The sequence below is a fragment of the Populus trichocarpa genome, chromosome 3 (assembly GCF_000002775.5).
Source record: "Populus trichocarpa isolate Nisqually-1 chromosome 3, P.trichocarpa_v4.1, whole genome shotgun sequence".
Lineage (NCBI taxonomy): Eukaryota > Viridiplantae > Streptophyta > Magnoliopsida > Malpighiales > Salicaceae > Populus > Populus trichocarpa.
The window spans coordinates 19,801,706-19,822,318 of record NC_037287.2 but is presented as its reverse complement, the minus strand read 5'-3'; the positions used below and the strand labels follow the sequence as shown (position 1 = coordinate 19,822,318).

Below are 20,613 nucleotides of genomic sequence, written 5' to 3'. Positions count from 1 at the left end.
GCTCATTTACACTCTACATGTTCTGATCTTGGCAACCCAACTGCCTTGACACTCCCTACAGTTTCATTTCTTCATTCGTTCTGTTAACAGTGTTTTCAGGGAACATTATTGAATACTTCAACTTCCCAGTTTCTTCTTCAAAACATTCTGGCATCAAGCAGTATTTCCAGGAAATAAATTGTTGGCTCTTGAAAAAGGTGGGAATCAAGCACTGATCAATTAAATCTGTGATAGAAAGAAAAATTGGATGATGGTCCATCTACGTTAACAGAGAATTTCGTTGAAAGATTGAAGACCCTAAAGTTAGTTCCATTTCACTTTCCTTCTGTACATATTCACTCGCATTCCAGGGGAAAAAATGGGTACAAAAAGAATCAATTTCAATGTAGATACATACTTCACCTGGTTAACTCATTTACACTTGAAAGAAGCTCGAATAGCTCTGGTATATATACCTTTCCTAGGATATATCATATGTAACTAAATTAGCAGATATGATGGTGAGAGGTGAAATGCAATGCGGATTGTAAACATCGATTCCTGGCTGCGACAAATCGTTCCCAGTGGCCAAGTAGATGGTGAGAACAGTAACCTTTAGCCGACATTTAAGTGCTCCCGTCTCTAGCAAAGAATGTGGATGCACATGCATGGCCACGGTTTGCTATAAGAAGATCCTAATCAATCTGTACCCTTCAAGTGTCTTCTGCAAATACTCTGAAGATGAAATCCCGGAACCGTTTTGAGTATTGCTTTGGATCAACTGCAGAGATTGAAGTTGGGTCATACTGCATAGACTTGTATGCGTGCTCGAGCTTTTTGCTAATATCATAGTCTTGTAGTATGTCTATGATACCAAAAAATAGGACGACTTCATGTAACACCCCGGTTGGTTCTCCAATCAGCTGAGCTTCAAAGTCTCTTTTTCTGGTCTTTGCAACCCTTGCTGGCATGTTTATACCTAACTTAATGGAAGCCCGCCTGCACAAAACATTAAAAATGAATGAGAAAAAAAAAAATGTTGTGGTGTTTGGATTCAAGATTGCAACAAGAGCCGAGAAATTGAATCCCACTTAATCCAACATCCTGAGAAGCCAGTAATTTACCGAGAGGGGTCCATGAAAAGCTTATCTAAATCCACTCTTGAAAGGCGTGGAGCTCCTGATTCACTTTCATCTCCAATTCCTAAAGATACAGAGAAGAGACAGTTTCTTTCATTAGGCAAACATTTATTATGAAACTAGAAATAGCAGTAAATTTAAATGTGACTAGAAATAACCTGTAGGAGTGTGAAGTCCGGTGGGAGTCCGAACTCCAGTAGGAGTGCGAATTCCAGGGGGGGTCCGGACTCCAGATGTACGAGAAGGTGTGAGGGCTTCCCTGCATGAAGCTTCTTGAAAGTGAAGACCAACCAAAAGACTGTAATCCATTATTCTCTCCTGTTCAAGGAAGTCACAATCTCTGTCCACTTGCCTGCATGAAGGGACACTTCAGGATACTGATATAAACAGTATAAAAAAAGCTACATGCAAACAATACTTTTGAAAAACACCAGCATTTATCTTTCAAGTTGATAAAAATGCATTCAATATGCAGGTATGGTTGTGATAGCAAGTCACAAAAGTTGAATAGAGAGCTATGAATTAACTCAACTTCTAACCCAAATCATTTCTAGATACTACCAGTAAGGGGGAGTACTTGTTTAATATGAGATTTGATAGAGAAGCACTATAGGTGATAATTCTATATTTCCCACTTGAATGAAAGATTTTGAAGATATTTTCTAGAAAAACATAGGAGCCAGAACTGAATTTAAATTTAGCAGTTGAAATGCAGGTATGGCCCCTATTATTATAGCAGGGACGTAGGATTTTCCCATACTTTCCTGCATTCAAAATGGAAAGGATAAAATAATAGAAGAAAAATGGAATGCAGAACTAAGAAATGAGGCATCATTTCACCTGCAAAACTCTTGGAACCAAGATTTCTGCAACCGAAATATGTAATTGAGATCAAGGTCCTTGAGGGTGGTTGTTGGATCAATTTCTGACTCAGGTTTAGAAGTTATGCGGCCATGGGAAGAACCTTTCAAGTCAAAGCGCCGATGAATAGAAAACTCAGAACAAAACAGATTCCCCATAATGACAAATCGAACCTGCTCCACATGAAGATTAATTTCCATCAAGGTTCAGGAGTTGAATAAATCTTTCTATCCAAAATTGGAGTTCTATGCCCTTCACATTACCTTCTTCTGATTTGGCCCTGTTAGTTTCACACAATGAAGACCATAAAATTTGGTTACTAGTGTGTTCTTGAATGCCCGAACATGATTATAGTAGGCTGGCAGCATCCTCAAGAGGACCTGTAATTGCATTATCCAGGTAAGGCAATGCATTAGAATCCTTGTGTTAAGGAATTATGCAGAACAGATTAGAAAACAGAGATTTCATTCTGGAATTGCTGACAAAATGGATACTATGATGAACTATTTAATCATGAAGGACAAAACCATTGTCAGCCATAAAGCTGTTGCAAAGATTGTAAACTATCATATAAGAATGGAAGTGGCATTTTATCTCAAATTCAAAAAAAGTAAACAAAGTGATAAAATGATGGTGCTGACTTTTACTTCTGCCTTCTTTATTGTCTTTATCATGTAGCGATCATCATTTGTCAAGTAAAAAAAGCTTCCACTCTTTCCTGGGGATGAGAGCTCCCTAAGTGCATCGTTCCCACATATCGATAACATGTAATCAGCTGCATCCACATTGAACAATTTCCGGAGAGTCCTGAAAGTAGGATCATTGGGAACTGTCAGCCCTTATTCATATCAACTGTAGAGAGAATGATGATGCTAAGATATGATCATGCAAGGCTCAGATGAATGCACTGCATGAATCACTAAGCACTATCGGCATATTCTTTATTTTAATTGAGTCTGTCACAAACATAAAATACACGAATGCAGGAGCAAATCGAATCCATTTTCAGTCTAATTATCCCTTGCATTGAACTAGTTTCATTGACATATTACAATTCCTGCTAAATGATGCCTGGCCCGGCCCTTGCGCAAAAAGAACATGTTTCAAGCCCTGACCTGAAAACTACAGGACAGTAATCCTTCCATTTGAACTCGCTAGACTGGTGAGGTGGAGTGTGCTTGGATCCCTCTGGTGGAAATTTAGTCCATACTTTTTCTTTGGGGTCAAACGCCGAAGACTTCAGATCAAGAGATATAGCTGGAGCAGGCCGTCCCACGGAATGTCTGCCCAATCATAGTCATATCAGAAATCAACAACATGCATGACAGATTCTAAATGCTTTATCAGGAGATCGATTGGATGATTCACTGATCGCCACCAACTGGGAGTTGGGAGCATATCTAAAAACCAAAAGTAAAAGATAACAATTGCCATCACACATGAACTGAGAGGCAGAATAGAGTAGGAAAGGAGCATTTATGGACACTGCAGAGGAAAAATTTAGTAAAACAGATGAAATGCATTGGTTTTGGCATATAGAGAAGAAAACATTTGGACTTTGAATAAGCATCCTACCAAATAGTTAATGGCAAATGATTGATAGACATGAGCAATACGAAGGATCAGAGCAAACAAAGAAGCATTTACCAAATCCCAAATACCTTATTCCCAACTGCAGATTGAGCATTAGTTCATAATTCTTATGCCCTTTTGATATTGTTTCCCCTTGCTTCTTCACAGGCTGTGTTCTCAATTTATATATTTTTGGATCCAATTCTTCAACCTGAAGGTTTCCAAACCCTTCTTCGACATCCCTCAATTCCCCATCACCACAACCACTAGAGACATCACAGCTATCCAATGAAGCCACGCTGTAGTTACTCAGCCTCCCATCTACTGATATCCTCCTGAGCCTTCCTTCATTACCATTCCTTTTCACTGGCTTAGCATTCCCTTGATCAAGAAACCCAGGCCAACTCAACATCTTCTGTGATGGCAAAATTGACATCGTTTCACAAGTAGCAATCTTGCAATCATTCAAATCCAAAAACAACTCTTGAGGATCCCAATCCAAATTCTCTGACACAGACCCAGATGGATAACAAGTCCCATTTTGCTCTTTAGGATCCTTACTCCAAAACCCCACATAAAAACTTCCATCCGGCCATCTAAAACTCCCATTTCCTCTGGGCAATCCATCTTGCCAAAAACCATCATACCTATTCCCATTGCTCCAAATCATAGTTCCACTACCATTCATCAAGCCATTCTTCCATTGACCAATATAATGATTCGAACTCTTCCACTGGTACCTTCCGTGTCCATCTTGTGACCCTCTTCTCCAATCACCATCATAATAATCACCATTAGCATAACTCTGTGTACCATTTCCATGTTTCAAATTCATAACCCAGTAACCTCTAAAAGTATCACCTGAAGAACCTGTATAGGTCCCTCTACCATCCATATAACCCCCCTTGAATTCCCCCTCGTAAGTAGCACCAGAAGGCCAGCTAAATTTGCCTTTTCCCATTGTCTTACCTTTATACCATTCGCCGAGATACATGCAACCATCTGTCCAGAGATATTTTCCATGTCCATGAGGGAGGTTGTCAAGCCATTGGCCTGTGTAGAAATCACCATTAGAAAGGATCTTTTCTGCATGGTTTACAGGTTCTTTACAAGGAGGATCGTCATCATCAACATGAGCTACTGCTGCTGACATCATGGTGAGAAAGACACTGTTGTTTTTGTTCTTCTTCTTTGTTGCTTGTGATTTCCTAACTTTTGCTTCCCAGGCCTTTACAATGCCAATGTTCTCTTTGCTCATTTCTCTCTTTCTACCTACAAAGACTCAACCTTTGTGGCCTCCCTCTCTCTCCTCCCTTATCCCATCTCCCATCTGTCATTGTTTTTGTTTCATGCTAGGTTTCAAGAACAAAAGCTGCATTTTTTGCAGCAGACCAAGGAAAAAGGGGAGACTTGGGAGGGAACCAACAAAACAAAGACAACGACAACAAGCTGTGTTTTTTTGTTCTGTTTCTTGAGATCGTTTGTGTTGTGTTCTCTGTTTCTTGTTTTGCTAAGATGGTTTTCTGAAATGGGCTGTTTCTTGTTTTTGAGGAAAAAAATATGTAAGAGTCGTTTTAGATTTTGATGAGGAAAGCAAAAGGAGAAGCTGGTAACCAATGCTGGCCTTTTGTTTCTTTTACTTTCTTCTTTTTTGGAGGAGATTTTCTTTTCCTTTCTTTTTCTTTGTTTGGGTACGATTCAGGAAGATGAAGTTTCTATGATTCCCGGATTTGTCTCCTAAAAGAAATAGCATACCAAAAAATTAGAAGAATGGTTGTGAATTCCATTTTTAGTATCTAGAAACTAAGTTTGGTGCTGTTAGTTTCATAATTATCTTGTTTTATCTCACAAATTTCATATATAGTTCTCAGAAGTCAGATCCGATCGGGAAAAAATTACAGGTTATTGAATTCTTATATTAATTTGTAGGTTACTGAGTCAATTATTTTTATTGAGAAAATATTGTTTTTTTTTTTTATCATCTTCAATGTTGATTAAGTTTAGTTTAGATCGAGTTTTGTTGAATTATTATCGGATTAATTAAGTTTTATTAAGTTAATATTTTTTTAATTTCAAGAACAATAATAAAAAATACAAGTTTTCAGTGAGGAATTTTTTTCAAAACAAGAATATATAAATGCAAATTCCCTTTTCCATGAGAGATCCAATTATCGAAGTAATCATAAACCTAAGAAAGTGAAAGCAAGTCCCCTGAAAGGGATCTTGATTTCTTGTCTGTGAAATCTCTTGGAGGGTGATAAGGAGTGAAAATGGCCAATAAATAACAAGGGCATTTGGAGGGAAAAAAACAGGCAAAGAGGGAAGAAATGTGAAATGTTGAGAAAAAATAGGGCATATTTGAAAATTAGGTGTGTAATAATGGAGAAAGATTAGCTGTGTCTTAATGGGCAGCATTAACTACTGAGTTCCGAGTCTGCAGGTCGAAGTCGTGCGGCCTGCTTTCCTTCGGACGAGGTCAAACACAAACCCTAAATCTATGTGGCCATCCTGTTAATGCATTGGAAGCTAAAGGTGACACTTGTCCTTTCCAAGACAAAAATTACTTCTTAATTACTTGATAATGGTGTCTCCTAAAAGGCTATTTTCACCGGGTAAGAATGCCTTGAGTGTTACTTTTTAATTTTTTTTATTTAAAAATCTATTAAAATAATATTTTTATATATTTATTATATTATCACATAAAAAATACTAAAAATTATTAATTTTAAACTTAAAAAAAATTCAAAATTTTTAAAAGGTGTGATCCATCCAAGCAGCCTTTTATTATTGCTGTAAGGTTTAGAACAAACCAAATAACTGACTGGGGATTTGAACAATACAAGATATAGACCGATCTAAATAAAAAAATTAGAAGAAAAAAATTAGGTTAACTCAATAAAAAAAATTACACGAACCTTAATTAAATTATTTAGTGATTTTATTTACCAAAAATAATGAAGTAGTGTTCTGATTATTATTTTTCATGATATTTGTGTGTTCTATAAAGAAATTATTTTTAAACAATTCATTTAGTTTTTTTAAAAGGTCTAATCTATTAAATAAATTAGATAGATACCATGTTAAATATAAAATAATCAAATCATAATATAAAATATAAAAATGATTGGTTCAACAATCTAATGAGGTACCCACCAGAATTTTCAGATTCAGCGAGCGATCTCTTTCAAAAACCTAACTCATTCATCTCCCTATTCTCGAATTATTATAGGGTATTTTAGGATTATTTTTTTAAAAAATTATTTTAAATGTCAATATATTAATTTTAAATATAAATAAATAAATTTTAATAAAAAAAAACAGATTAAATCACCAAACTAAACACACGCTTGGATGTGGTCCACTCAAATTATGATTGCATAGGTACTATCAAGTTTTGTTCTTCCATTCTTTTATTTTTCAAGATAGGGTATGAGACAGCAATATTCGCTATCCCAATCCCATAGTTCTAGAGAAGCCACGTCTCTTGCTGGCACATCAATAAATTTCAAAGCCATCTGGAGGGTAGGTATTGCAATCAAGACGAGGGTGTGCTTGCTTCTTACAAGTTACTCCGAAGCTTATTCTATGTCCTAGGATTATTAGTTCGAGAAAGTTGTGTTTCAAGGTATGAGTTGTGGTTTTTAAGATTTATGAAAAAGTTTCCGACCAGATGTTATGTTGAGATATTTTTATATCATGCCTGCGAGTTGTAGATTTTTTTCTAGAATTTTTATATAAAAAAATAAAAAATCTATGTTATAACATGATTAAAATTTTATTTTGTAATTTTTTATTATTGCTTCAAAATCCAGACCAACCCAGTGGATCGATTCAATATCTGGACTAATCATAGTTTTAAAAAAAACCCAGTTAACTCAGTTAAAAATTAAATTGACGTGGTTGTTACCTCGTTCAAACTTAACTATCAATTCGTTAATTTTTTTTTATAAAAAAATTAGAATTTATCGAGGTGGGTTTTAAAATGTTTTTTTAAATAATTTTTAAAATCTTACCAAATATCTTTTCGTTTTAAGAAGGAAAAAATAATAATATCAAAAGCCATTGTTTGCCGAATGGGCTGGTAGTGATGGCCACCGAATGTGACAAGTATCGGCAGCCAATAGGCATTGGAGGGTGGGGAGGGCAAGAGATGTCGGCAATAGTTGTCGATGGAGATCACACAAAGCACACAACTGCCATCGAAATAATGGGTGCTCATAAGTTAGAAATGTACGATGTTAATGGCTGGTCTCCCTCTCACGTAGCAGGTGTCAAGGATAAATAGCCTTTTGTCTCCCTGTTGACGGGTCACGACTCACTAGTACATTGCAATAATTTGATCATGGACTCATGAATAACATAGGATGTTGCTAGATACCCATCTTTTCTTGTTCTCCATTGTCGATCAAAAGTAAATATTTCTTATTAGTAAAAGAAAAGGATTAAGAGATTGGATAGTTTAAAAGATTCATGAAATTATTTTAATACCTAATTAAACACGATGATAAAGCATTTTTTTATAATTTAATTTTACATGAGTTGAATTTGAATATATATCAACTTATCAAATAATAATTTTCATTTTTATTATATATATATATATATATATTTTTTTTTTATCATAGATGATCATATTTTGCTCTAAATATTAGTTTTTGTTATTTTGATGGGTAGTTTTATATCGTCCGTTTGACCACTTTAAAACACTTTGTTTTCAGTTAATTTTATTAGCATTCAAATATTTTATTCAGTATAGTTTTTTCAATAATACATCAACTCGTGATAATGAGAAATCTTAAAATCATGTGAATGACAAAAAAAAATCTAAATAATAAAAAAAATAAAGAATCAAAATGACAAAACACAAAATTATATTTGAAATCTCCCATTAAAAGAAAAATAAAAAAAATTTGATATAAATTGATAAGTTCTCATGTAAGAGATAAGATAACAAAAAAAGTTTTGATTATAAATATGAAAGAAGGAAGAGAGAGATTTTTTAAAGAAGGAGACAGGAAATTGCTAATGAACTATGATAAAAAAAAAAAAAAAAAGACATTAATTTAAGAAGAGTGAACAAGAAAAAAAAAAGAATAAACACTTGAAAAAGCCAAAATAAAATGACCCTACTTCATATTCTTTGCATGTTCAACCTTACAGACCTTATCACATGATAGTAATAGTATTGTAACATTTAGGACTCAACTAGTCATTCATTATAAAATTATTAAATTTAATCTAGTTAATGACCCGGTCAAAAATCTAGATTAAAAATTATATAGCTTAGCCCGGATCAATCACGACACAACCATTTTAATTTTTTTTAAAGCCAACCTTTTATATTAAAATCATTGAAAGCATTTGATTTTAAAATGTATTCTAAAAAGCACTTGACAAAAAAATAAAATAAAATTTAAACTACAATACTAAACAACTTCTAAAAATCTAAACGATAAACCTATTCATTTGACTCACAATCATGTTCTTGTCAAAAACAAATGTGGTGATGCAATGTAATATAATGTAAATGTATCCTTTCAATGGCATGGAATGCTCTTTCTTGTTGGATTATGTTTTAAGTAGTAGGATTAGTTGATGATAATCTTCAAGTCAAACTGGCTAAAATTAGAAGCAAATAGATGTCCGACCAAGTTTCTCTGGATACCCAGTTGATGGGATTCTCAATCTCATAGTCCAAGTCCTTAGAACATGACGAATGCATATTCAGCAATTCTTAGGTCAACATTTAGCCTCCATAAATGGACTCAAAGAACATGAAAAGAGTTTTGCTTGTAAAGCTACGTCACTGTAAGAATATTTGGTTGTCCTAACACATTGCAAATTTGCAATTCACTCAAGAAAGTTATGTTCGGATCATGTGAAAATTGATATGTATTGATGCAAGTCGCTGGCCTTCTTTTTGCTAGTGAAAAATGGTCGAAATCTCTTCACGGAAATATACATATATAGAAGCTATCTAAAAGTTAGATCATATATTCATAATCATATATTTTTTAGATTTTTTGGAATTTTTCCTAACTTCTGTATGCAATTAGTTAGATCTCAAGAAAAAAAACAAAAAGAGCTAGAAAATGTTAGGAGATAGAAGAGAAACCAAACCAGGAAGAAACGCAAAGGAAAAGATGGGAAATCAAATTTCTTTAATCTGGTTTAAAAAAACCCGAGAGAAATGAAGTTTTATTTGTTTAGATAAATTGATGGGAAATAAAGTGAAGCAATTTTTTAGAATATACAACTACAACGAGCAAAAAATTCATTTTTTTAAATTTTCTTAGCCGTTGGCTCTCCTTTCTCCGAGTGGAAAATTTTTCCATATTAAAAAAAAATCAGATTTACTTTTCCCCGTATTCCCTTCCTTTCCTTAATTTTTATTTGTAATTTTAACATCTAAACAGAGGATTTTCTTCAAAACACAAAAAACTCAAATCATGAAAAAAATCTGATAAGAAAAAAAACACTATCCTTTGTGTTAGTTATTTTTTTTTTCATTTTGTTTTTGTAAGGAAAGGCTTGGCCCATCATAAAAACCAGAGATCCGAAACTTGTTAGATCAAAAGCCCATAAATGCTTGTTCTTGATGAAAAGATTATGGTAAACTGACTCTCCAAGAATACAATACCCAGAAAGGATCTGATCCTTACATGAAAATAAATTAACAATCTCTCGCTCAATGAATCAAGACACCAGCTCACCAAGAGTGACAATTGGTGAGGCTTTCAATGCCAAACGTAGTGAGAATTCATGACATGTGACATGCAACTGTCTGAGAGTACTGTCGCTTTTTATGTTTTAATTTTATAATTTTGATATACTAATGTTAAAAATAAAAATAATTATTTTAATTTATTTAAAAAAACAATTATTTTGATTTTTTGGTTTAGGTTTATAGTTTTATTTTATTTTAATTAAATATGTTGGTTTAGCCACTATTTGTACAATCTTGTGTATTATTTCTCAATAAGATCTTTATGAATTATTGAGTTTCATAATATATTTGCGTTTACTCTGCCATTTAGGATTAATTGAAACTTGAGAAACATAATTCTATCTTTTTACCACGCTGCGTCAGAAACTCGAGGTCTATCTTTTCTTTATACACTTCCATTATTCGAGGATCAGAAGGTATTGAAAGCACGGTTTCGAGGGGGGCGGGAAAAGGAAGAAGAAGCCATGCCCTGGCCGCCTGACATGTAAAGTTTGATATAGAAACTTTCTCAATACCTCAGAATCTTTATTAATCATTCATTCTACCACCATTATAGAGGAGAAATCCAGGTCTAAAATCCTATCAAATCTACCATCATACTGACTATCGATAGCCCCATTGTTTCAGACTCCAGGCGGCGCGGCAGCTGCAAACTGCATGCAGTCTCATGGACATTGAGTGGAATGGAAGAAAGAAACATGGAAAAAGCCGGATTTTTGGGTGAAAAGAAGCTGAAGGAACTACATAAATGCATGCTGTCGATATTTGGCGGTGAATCTATCATGGTGCAGTGACGCTGTCGCTATCATTTTCATTAATTCTTTCGAGTTTCATTCCGTTCAAAGAGACTGGCTGACTGATTGTCTGATACTCACTGCCTTGAAAACTGCAGGTAGATTGTAAGAATTTTATTTCTTTTTACTTTTTTCAGTTTTAGGGATCATCATGTCGTCGGATACATTTATACGTTTCGTACCAACCAACACAGATGCAAAGTTATTAAACCTTCCTATTTGTTTTATTTTAGGTTATCAATATAATTTTTTTTTAAAAAAATTTCAGATCTCCATTCTTCTACTCATATATTTATATCATTCTCTTTATTATTTTTTTTTAATTGCATCATCTTAAAATTTTAGTTTATCTTATTTTATGTTAGACTTGATTTTTATTTTTTAATTATTATTTTATTTTATTTTTAATTCATTTTTAATGGAACTTTCTTTTATTTATTTCTTTCTTTCTTTCTTTCTTTCTTTCTTTCTTCATAGAAATTGGGCTTCAGCATCCATAACTGTTTCATAGTTTGTAAAACATGGGCATGGAATTATTCATAAGAAAAGACATGGGCTTTAACACTCACAGATTTCATTCTGTAATAGACATTTCCACGGGCTCAAGGTAGGGCAAAAGGAACGGCATCTCAATATTCAAATGCAAAACGTGGCATTACAACACAGGAAATAATACAGCAAAAATACAGGGAAAAAGAAGTATGTTACGGATGGAAAAATTCCAAAGCACAAAAGACCATTATCAAGTAGAGCCCGACTCGGCGAATGTCAAGCATTTGTTGCCGTTTTGAGTCGCCAAGTAAATGCTTGCAACGCTAGAAGGACTTCCTTCAACCTCTCCTTTGTGTTTTCATCAATCAAGTTTCCTTGGCTATCAAACTTTGCAGGTGGCTGAAATACGTTCAAGAAAAACTCGGGCTTGTTAATGAAGTGAAGATCGATAAAGACCCCAATTTGGCGAAGATGAAGCTGTCCTCGTGCACCGCCCATTCCTGCTGAAGCACTTATGATTGCAGCAGCTTTATCAGCCCAAACATTTGGGGGTCTAGAGGCCCAGTCGATTGCATTCTTCAAAGGTGCTGGGATATTGTCATCAAGGAGAGAATAAATATGTAGAATTTGGAATTCATGGCTGTGGTGGTAGAAGCCTTTGACTTTTATAGTTTCAAACACACATTAAATATTCATTGAATGTAAAATGAAATTTACTGGATCTTGAAATCCATGAAAGTTAAATAGATTTGATCATTGCAAAATTGAAGATTATGATCTATTATTCATAAAATGGTCATCCAATATGATTAAAAAAAATTGAGCTGAGTTATTGTTTGAAGCTTGGTGCGTTAAGAATATGGTTCAAACTTGTTTATTAAGTGTGTATTTGAAATTATGATAGAATTTATTTTTTAAAGTATTTTTTATTTAAAAATATATTAAAATATATTTTATTTTAAATTTATTTTTGACATGTCATATAAAAAACGATCTAAACAAAAAAATAATAATTATAAGCAATAATAAATTTAGATTGTTTAAAAACCATGGTTGAATCGCAAAAATAAACATAGTCTAAAACATAATAAATTCATGTAATAATATTTTTAAAAATGATTATATATACAAAAAAAGCTTAAGCTTAGCTAAACTTAACTCATTAAAATTCATGAGCAGACTCAATGAAACTCATGAATTAATCTTATAAATAAGTTCATTTAAAAAGTTTGCAAACAAGCTGTAGTTTAAATTAAGATTAAATTTAAATACTTCAATTTAAAAATAAAAAAATGTTGATTTTCCAATATAAAATAGAAATTTCTTAAGATAACTTCTTAAATTATATTAAATTATATCATTTACAATTACTATAAAAGTAAAAATATGTTGGGTGGAGGGTCCGACATCTTACTCGTACAAATTGTCTACGTTAGTAAATGTTTCTCGTAAATTTCCCTACTTAGTGTTCATAGCAATTAACTAAATGATTTTCAAGAAGGAAAAGATTAATGTAAGAGAATGATACCAGAGACAGAATAATTAAACTCGGGGGATGAAAAAAGAATGCAATCAGATTCAAGAATTTTCTGTCGTAAATCTTCAACAGCTGGTGGAAAGCTTCCTTCATGATCTTCTCCTTCAAGATCGATGTTTTGCATTGGCAACTGTGAGATGTCTAGGTGCTCAATTTCCATGCCAGCAATCGATTCCTTGCTCAGCTCAATTGCTGCAATGATCAATCATCAAACCCAAAGGCACATAAGAATTCATGAACCCTTTACAAACTGGACCAGCTCAACCACACAATCTTAATCTACATGCAGTCATTTTTCGGAAACATAATCCTATGAAATTTAAGGTGCCTGATGTGTACACAATACAAGAAGAAAATTACCAGCTCGAATGAGGCCATTACTGTAGGAAGCTTTCCGAATGGATCCACCAATAGCTGCAACTTTGATCACAGAATTTTCTAGCCCACTCACCATTTCCCCCCCCTGCGCAAACTGATCTAGTTCCTTTCTCTCTTCTAACTAGCTGGTAATCAATGAAACTCAGAGATTGCTCTCGCTTGCTATGTTTGTAGAACGTAAACATATGTACAAGTTATATATAGGTCGAGGCAGGTAGAATTCATCAAATAAAAAATCTCCTTTGCATGCATAATTGGATGGAATCAAAGTCAAAATCCACTGTCAATATTATAACGATTTTGAATATATTAATTTTGTTACGTGGACATTTAGCATAGTGTAAGTTTTTGTTTTTTAAAATATTTTTAAATTGTTTTTTATATAAAAAATATTAAATTAATATTTTTAAAGTATTTTTAATAATTTTAATATGCAGATATGAAAAATAAAAAAACTCTAAAAAAATAATTTTAATATATTACTAATTAAAAATATTTTTAAAAATCATCTGACAACAACACGTTATCATACACCCACAAAATCATCTAATTTAGCAGATATAAAAGTTGTTTTTTTCTTCCTTTTATTCGAATTCTACGTATAAAATTCTCTTCTTTGACCAATGGAGATTAGAAATTGATTGTTGCTTTCCCGAGGCGGCTCAAGAGGAGCTTCCGTGGACGTTGCCTGCGACAAGGAAGGAATTAAGGTTGTTTTCATGTTTTAAAAATATTTTAAAAATAATATATATTTTTTAAATTAATATATTTTTTATATTTTTAAATCATTTTAATGTTATGTGGTTTTTAATTTAAATAAAATAAAATAAACATTCTATTATCACAAATGCAAAATATTTATTATAAATTATGATTATGATTTTTTTAAAAAAAATCACTGTAATCCTGTTGTATTTTTTATTTTTTTCAGTAATTTGTTTTAGGAATTTTGGACTTATATCTGATTTCACCGAAACCTTAAACACCTCTTCCTCTAAAATACTTCGATCGTGAAAAAAATAGAAATTGAATCTTGTTCATCATTAATTGGATCTTTTTAGCATTTCATTAAAAAAAATATTAATTTATTTGACTCTTCCAACAAAATAAAAAAAAAACATGAAATACACGTAATCAATTCCTGATATTACGTACGTGATGACGATTCAAGCACCACAAAAGGAAAAGGGTTAAAAGAACAGAGGAATCAACCTGACGTCGTACGACGTGCACGTCATGCCATTACTAAAATGCTTATTTTTATAGTTATTTTTTAAAATATTTTTATTTAAAAATATATTAAAATAATATTTTTTATTTTTAAAAATTATTTTTATTATCAGCATATTTAATCTAAAAATACTAAAAAATATTAATTTAAAATAAAAAAATAAAAAAATTTAAAATTTTTTTTAAATATTTTTAAAATACAAAAACTAACATATCTTTCTTCTCAGTAACCGGCACAGATAGTTTGTATTCTCTCGAACAAAGTTATTCAACCTGGGCTTCCTCAAAACTTGGGTCGAGTAAAATATTTTAGATTAATTTGAAATAATATTATTTTAATATTTAATTTTTTAGAAAAAGGTGGTAATAATATCATTTAAATTTTTTTTATAAAAAATAAATTAAATTTTAATCAGGTGACAAAATTATGGATTCACCTGCTAAATTAACTGAATTTAATCAAATAAATTTTAATTTAATTTAATTTAATTTAAAACTCAGTTAAATTCAGAAAATTATTAAATTGATATGTCGGGTTTAATATCGACAAAAGCATCATGGATTCATGTACGACAATCTAGGCTTCTAGGGAAATTTTGAGTACAAAAACATACAACATGGTTCGTGGTTTACCCATTTTCTAATAATCATATATAATTTGTCTAAGCTTTTTCTACAGAAAAAAATAATACAAAGAATAATAACATAACAACATCCAGGAACATAATGAAACATTACGCAAAAAACAAAATAATAAATAAAGGAAAATTTTTCCAGGCGACCATGACCATTCTTTTGAAATCCCACCTGGCACTGGCAGAGCCAGATTGTCACTTAACAATTTCAGGATTGGTTGCCATTAAACATGAAACTTTCACTAATGGTGTAGTGAATCACTGGCACTGCTCTAAAACATATAAAAGGGCAGTTTTATGTGATAATTGCGGCCATTAATTGATGAAAATGTTAGTATAACTCATGGAAATTAAGAATTACTCGTATATGCTTAGTACTTCATGGAAAGAAACAGTATCAAAGACTGGATAATTATGCTCGGGAGAGGCAACAAGGGTGCTATCAGCTTCAAGAATTTCCTGCCGAAAAGCTTCAGCTGCTGGGGGGAAAACTCCGGGCGCCTGTAAGAAGTTTTTGCAGGTAAGTTTCAACATCTATTGGAAGATTTTCCATGCCAGTTATGCATGACTCCTTGGTCTGCTCGGTTGCTGCCATAATCAATCATCTTTTATCATCCATTAATTAAAACTAAAATATGTTTTAGTATGTTTTAAGAGATTAGACATGAACGAGATTTTAAGGTGTTTATTTCTGGTCATTTGTTCATGAAATTAGAAAAAAATCACTCGATTATGAGTCATGAGATTTTACAATAGGAATTCTTATTTAATGGATGGAGCCCTGCATGGAGCTCCAGTACCATTAAGAATGCTTAGACCAAAGAAATGGGGACGAACAACATAGCCGAAAAGGGAAGCAATTAAGGCAAGCCCAGTACAGTGCAAATGGGGCTTGGCCCATACAATATAATAGCACAAGAGCATTCGGCATCCATTTTATATCCATCTTTCATTGTTTTATTCACAATTTTTTCTTAAATTCTTTTGGCTATTTAGTTAAGAAAATCTTCTTATAGATGATGGAATAACTATTAATATTTATTCTTGGAATCATATAATTTTTTTTCTCAAAAGTGGTTTTTATAATGTTCTCGAACAATACCAGACAAATTTCCTACATTTTTCAAACCAGAATTTCGTATGTTACTACCATTAATTGTCACAATGACGTTTAAGAAAATCCCGAGTCGCAATTCTAAAGCATGGCTGGATACTGTATGGAATGCTATCATGCATGACAGCAGAAAGTACAAATGCATGGCTTCCACGACGCCGAATGATAATCCTAACGCGCATGTGTATAGGAGAAAAACGTACCAGCTCGAATGATGAGGCCTTCATTATAGGAAGCTTTGCGAAGGGATCCACTGAGAGCCGCAACTTTGATCACAGAATCTTCTGCCACTGTCGCCATTTTTTCCTGCTCAAAATCTGTTTATTTCTTTGTTAACTTGCCAGTAATGAGAACGAAGAATGTAAACGTGCATGGTTTTTTTAGTACACTTTGCCACTTCTTGGTATGGTTATGGATTGCCTCTTCGGTCAATATATAGTTCAATTACCTATATGATTCCCTCAAAAAAAAAAAAAAAACACTAAATTTAGCCTGCAAAATAAAAGGTTAGAATTTCAAAACTTGACCTAATTTAGCGGCTGCATTTAGCTATATTAAGGTAATAAACTTGGCACAATCACTATTCAACTCTAGTAAAAGCTCTACTTAAAAATTAGAAAAAGATTAGCTTGAGGCCTGTAGCGTTAAAATATCAATTTTATCACTAGTTAAAGCGTCAATAAATTCAATTTTATGACTATCGCACTCCCAAATTACAGAAATTTTATATTTTAGTCCTAACCTTTTGAAAAAAGTTTAATTATATCCTTTAAATTAAGACGGAACATTTTATAGGAACACACATATATATATTTCGCACTTCCATAAATTACGTTAATTTCAAATTCTAATTATATGATTTTTTTATGTTAATTTATTTAAAATTTACGTTCATTTTTCTTCTGTTATTCTATTTTTATGTGTACAAATACACTTTACATTAACCCTAAATCTATAAGGTAATAGAAATACACGACTCAACTTCTATATATTAAGGTGATAGCACTCATTACTCGGAGACTAAGGGCACAACTAGCTAGGAGTTCTACTCCCTTTCTTTTGCTTAGAGAAAGGATTAATCTTCTTTGGGGGAAAACAGCACGAAGAAATGGGGCTTAAGGATGGCAAAATGAATATTGCATCCTATTAATTTTGATTTATTGTGGCACGAACACTTGTAGAGAAATAAAATAAACGTTAAATATACTAAGATTAAAATGTCAATATAGTTTTTGCATTTATCACGTAAATTCTAAGAAAATCAATCAACTCAGAATCTCAAAAGGATAATCAAGCATATATAGAGAGGATTGAAGAATATTGAGCCATGCCGGTTAACTCAGATTAACTTGTTATGAAACTATAATAATCTTAACAAAAAATCATTAAACCTAATTAATTTATAATCAATAAAATATTGAACAATAAAATTAAAAAAAAAAATTAAAAAAAAATCCAAGTCAAACGAGTTAATTTTGCTAAACTAATGATCCGAGTCATGAGATTGAGATAACCCTATAAAAAATAAATAAAAAATATAAATAAAAATAAAAAGATAATAGTAAGAAAATAGTAAGCGAACAGAGTGCAAAAGAACTAATAGTGAGGGACCAAATGCATCAATGTCCCCATTTTTTATATAACCTCATTATACGTGTAAGAAAACCTGACTTGTCGTTCATATAGTAACTACACAACACGAATTAGTCGGGTTATATTCAGAATGGTGGATAGCACCGAGTATCGATCAAGTTAGTGGCATAGCTCCGAGTATCGATCATATTACAAGGAAGATGCCATTATGAATGCCTTTCGGTGGGGAAGAAAGCATCTCTGAAGAGTACTCACCACCTCTTCTTGATTTCAGCTTGCATCATGTCTCTCTTCTTAATTATATTCAGAATGGTGCTCTTACGGTTGCAAGCTTGCATCAAGTTTGATGGTTTCCATTAAATAAGGTGGGCCAAAATGTTCCCAAGAATATAGTCATTTCTGTGGTCCTAGGTGGTCAAGTGAATTAATTCTCCACCAAGAGAATTCCCACCTTCATCCTTCATACAAAGGATCGATGTACTATCGTTGTTGGCATCAAACACAATCGACCACAAAAATAATAATTAATTATCATCCCCAATTCAATATATAACAGATCCAAAATATATATATCACTAGGTCAACAATTTTTATTTGAAAGATACCAATTTTTTTTCTTTTGTTTTTGTATTGATTCAATTAAATTTGGATTGGTTTAATCAAGTCAACTATATTATTAAAATCTTAATTGAACAATATTTATTATCGTTAAAATAAAAACCCAACCTGCTATGCTTAGAATCTTAAATTTTCCAACTCAATTAACCAATTTGAGTAGGTTTAACAACCATGCAAAAGATAATGATTCGTGGATAGCCAATGACATCTCTCACAAAAAGCACAAAAAAAAATAAAAAAAATCCACAACCTCTTCCTATGATACCTTTTTGGAACATTTTTTTTCAGATTTGGCGCAAGAATTTCTCCAGTAATATTTTCGTCAGGATCGGCATCACAAGTAGGCATTATTCTTCTTGTCTGTAGTGCACATTATGCTTATTATTCGTTATTTATATACCCATGAAAGCTTCTACATTTGAATTAGACGAGCCACGAGAGCTTAAGAGTGAAGGGCTATATGCTGCTCTTAGACCAAAGAAATGAATACATAAGATAGTGCAGAAAACTGAGAAACTGAGAATACCTTGAATGTTATATTAGCACATGGTTGGAGAGTCTGAGTCCCAAATGCAACATTACACACAGAATAAAAGACCGGACAGGTGAAAAACCAACATGACAAAACTCTAATGGCAGATTACTTTAGCTGTTACCTTTGAGTCGCAAAGTGAAAGCAAGCAAGCTTAAAAGAACTTCCTTCAGTCTGTCCTTAGACTGTGGATCAATCAAGTTTCCATTGCTGTCAAATTTTGCTGGAGGTGCAAATGCATTCAAGTGAAACTCGGGTTTGTTGATGAAATGAAGGTCAAGATAAATTCCAATTTGGCGAAGATGGTACTGTGCTAGCCCACCACCAAAACTTCCTCCGGTACTTACAATGGCAGCAGCTTTGTCAGCCCAGCAGTTTGGTGGTCTAGATGCCCAGTCAATTGCATTCTTCAAAGGTGCTAGCAAATGGGAGGAAAAAGTAACAGTAGATCAAAATCCTAATCGTTGAGTAAGATGAAATCATTCAATTCAACTTTCGTAGTCTGAAATAAAGCACTTTATGGCCAGTCCCGATGAGTAAAAATCCAAGCTCAACAGATTCCTATGAGCTCATATGCAGGTAAATGCTAGTCCCAAAAATTGTCGATACCATCTCATACACGTAGCGCACTGTGTGTGTTTATGTATGTATTCATGTACATGTACTAGTACAAAAAATGGAGAGAGAAGGGTACCGTACCGGTGACGGAATAATTGTACTCAGGCGAGGCAAAGAGGACACTATCAGCTTGAAGAATCTTCTGCCGGAAAGCTTCAACAACAGGTGGGAAATTACCATCAACTTCAAGATCAGTGTTTAGCATTGGCAGTGGTGAAATATCTATGTACTCAATCTCCATGCCATTCACTGAATCCTTACTTATCTGAATTGCTGCAAAAATATCAAAACCCCGCCTCAAAAATCAAACCAAGACTCCAAATTTGTACATGTAGACTGACAGACATGCAATGAGAAAAAGCTGGGGCTGTTTTAATTACCAGAACGAAGGAGGCCACGGTTGAAGGAGCCTTTACGTAGAGACCCGCAAAGGGCTACGACTTTGATCACTGGTTTGGATGCCACTGCTTCCATCTCTCTCTCTCTCGGTGTCTTTGCTTGGAAAGAGGGGAGAGGAGGTACAGATGATAAGATGCTGCTCTTGGATTGGATGCTACTTCACCTAGGAGATGTCAAGTCATGCCGCTAGCAAGATTTTGGCATCAATACTAGCTATTTTTAATTAAGTGATGGTAAATGGAGTGGTCTTCTAGAGATGTAAAAATAAAAATTAGGAAACAAAAATTATCAAAAACTTATTAAGAAAAAAAATCTATATTTTTAATTGAAATTCATTCAACAAAATCACTAATTATAGAAAAGCTTAAATACCACATGAAAGAATAAAATTAAGA

At 33.0% G+C, this 20,613-nt stretch overlaps 3 protein-coding genes and 1 long non-coding RNA gene across 5 annotated transcripts; 1 reads left to right on the top strand and 3 right to left on the bottom strand.

The window, feature by feature from the left end:
• Nucleotides 1-260: 260 nt before the first annotated feature.
• On the bottom strand, nucleotides 261-4,914 carry LOC7460243 (phosphatidylinositol 4-phosphate 5-kinase 6). The gene is made up of 8 exons (XM_002304766.4): nucleotides 3,641-4,914; nucleotides 3,095-3,262; nucleotides 2,621-2,786; nucleotides 2,243-2,359; nucleotides 1,959-2,152; nucleotides 1,277-1,470; nucleotides 1,104-1,182; nucleotides 261-978 (listed from the first exon to the last, which is right to left on the bottom strand). Exons 1-8 carry the CDS (start codon nucleotides 4,807-4,809, stop codon nucleotides 693-695), a joined length of 2,373 nt encoding a protein of 790 aa, XP_002304802.1. The 5' UTR covers nucleotides 4,810-4,914; the 3' UTR covers nucleotides 261-692.
• LOC127905050 (uncharacterized) lies at nucleotides 4,577-5,272 on the top strand. The gene is made up of 2 exons (XR_008058705.1): nucleotides 4,577-4,708; nucleotides 4,908-5,272. It is a non-coding gene; the product is annotated as an uncharacterized LOC127905050 (long non-coding RNA).
• A 6,402-nt stretch (nucleotides 5,273-11,674) lies between these two features.
• Nucleotides 11,675-13,643, bottom strand: LOC7462796 (NADPH:quinone oxidoreductase). Of its 2 annotated transcripts, none has more exons than XM_052451224.1 (3): nucleotides 13,462-13,643; nucleotides 13,093-13,293; nucleotides 11,675-12,226 (listed from the first exon to the last, which is right to left on the bottom strand). In XM_052451224.1, exons 1-3 carry the CDS (start codon nucleotides 13,553-13,555, stop codon nucleotides 11,841-11,843), a joined length of 681 nt encoding a protein of 226 aa, XP_052307184.1. In that variant the 5' UTR covers nucleotides 13,556-13,643; the 3' UTR covers nucleotides 11,675-11,840. The 2 variants fall into 2 exon arrangements, with proteins under 2 accessions (XP_052307184.1, XP_002304803.2); XM_002304767.4 differs by having other exon boundaries at nucleotides 11,675-12,151.
• A 2,051-nt stretch (nucleotides 13,644-15,694) lies between these two features.
• On the bottom strand, nucleotides 15,695-20,407 carry LOC7462798 (NADPH:quinone oxidoreductase). Its single transcript, XM_024596313.2, has 5 exons — nucleotides 20,200-20,407; nucleotides 19,901-20,092; nucleotides 19,326-19,619; nucleotides 16,662-16,775; nucleotides 15,695-15,845 (listed from the first exon to the last, which is right to left on the bottom strand). The coding sequence occupies exons 1-5, from the start codon at nucleotides 20,291-20,293 to the stop codon at nucleotides 15,817-15,819; spliced, it is 723 nt and encodes a 240-aa protein (XP_024452081.2). The 5' UTR covers nucleotides 20,294-20,407; the 3' UTR covers nucleotides 15,695-15,816.
• Nucleotides 20,408-20,613: the final 206 nt, after the last annotated feature.

Excerpts from the sequence above, each read along its gene's own strand:
- LOC7462796 (XM_052451224.1), bottom strand. The coding sequence starts at position 13,555 with ATGGTGAGTGGGCTAGAAAATTCTGTGATCAAAGTTGCAGCTATTGGT. Across the intron at positions 13,294-13,461 it reads TAATGGCCTCATTCGAGCTG|CAATTGAGCTGAGCAAGGAA; the intron begins GTAATTTTCTTC and ends TGATCATTGCAG. Across the intron at positions 12,227-13,092 it reads GTTTAATTATTCTGTCTCTG|TCAAAGGCTTCTACCACCAC; the intron begins GTATCATTCTCT and ends AAACTATAAAAG.
- LOC7460243 (XM_002304766.4), bottom strand. The coding sequence starts at position 4,809 with ATGAGCAAAGAGAACATTGGCATTGTAAAGGCCTGGGAAGCAAAAGTT. Across the intron at positions 2,153-2,242 it reads CAGGGCCAAATCAGAAGAAG|GTTCGATTTGTCATTATGGG; the intron begins GTAATGTGAAGG and ends CATGTGGAGCAG. Across the intron at positions 1,183-1,276 it reads CGGACTTCACACTCCTACAG|GAATTGGAGATGAAAGTGAA; the intron begins GTTATTTCTAGT and ends CTGTATCTTTAG.
- LOC7462798 (XM_024596313.2), bottom strand. The coding sequence starts at position 20,293 with ATGGAAGCAGTGGCATCCAAACCAGTGATCAAAGTCGTAGCCCTTTGC. Across the intron at positions 19,620-19,900 it reads GTACAATTATTCCGTCACCG|CACCTTTGAAGAATGCAATT; the intron begins GTACGGTACCCT and ends CCCATTTGCTAG. Across the intron at positions 15,846-16,661 it reads AGGCCTCATCATTCGAGCTG|GCGCCCGGAGTTTTCCCCCC; the intron begins GTACGTTTTTCT and ends AACTTCTTACAG.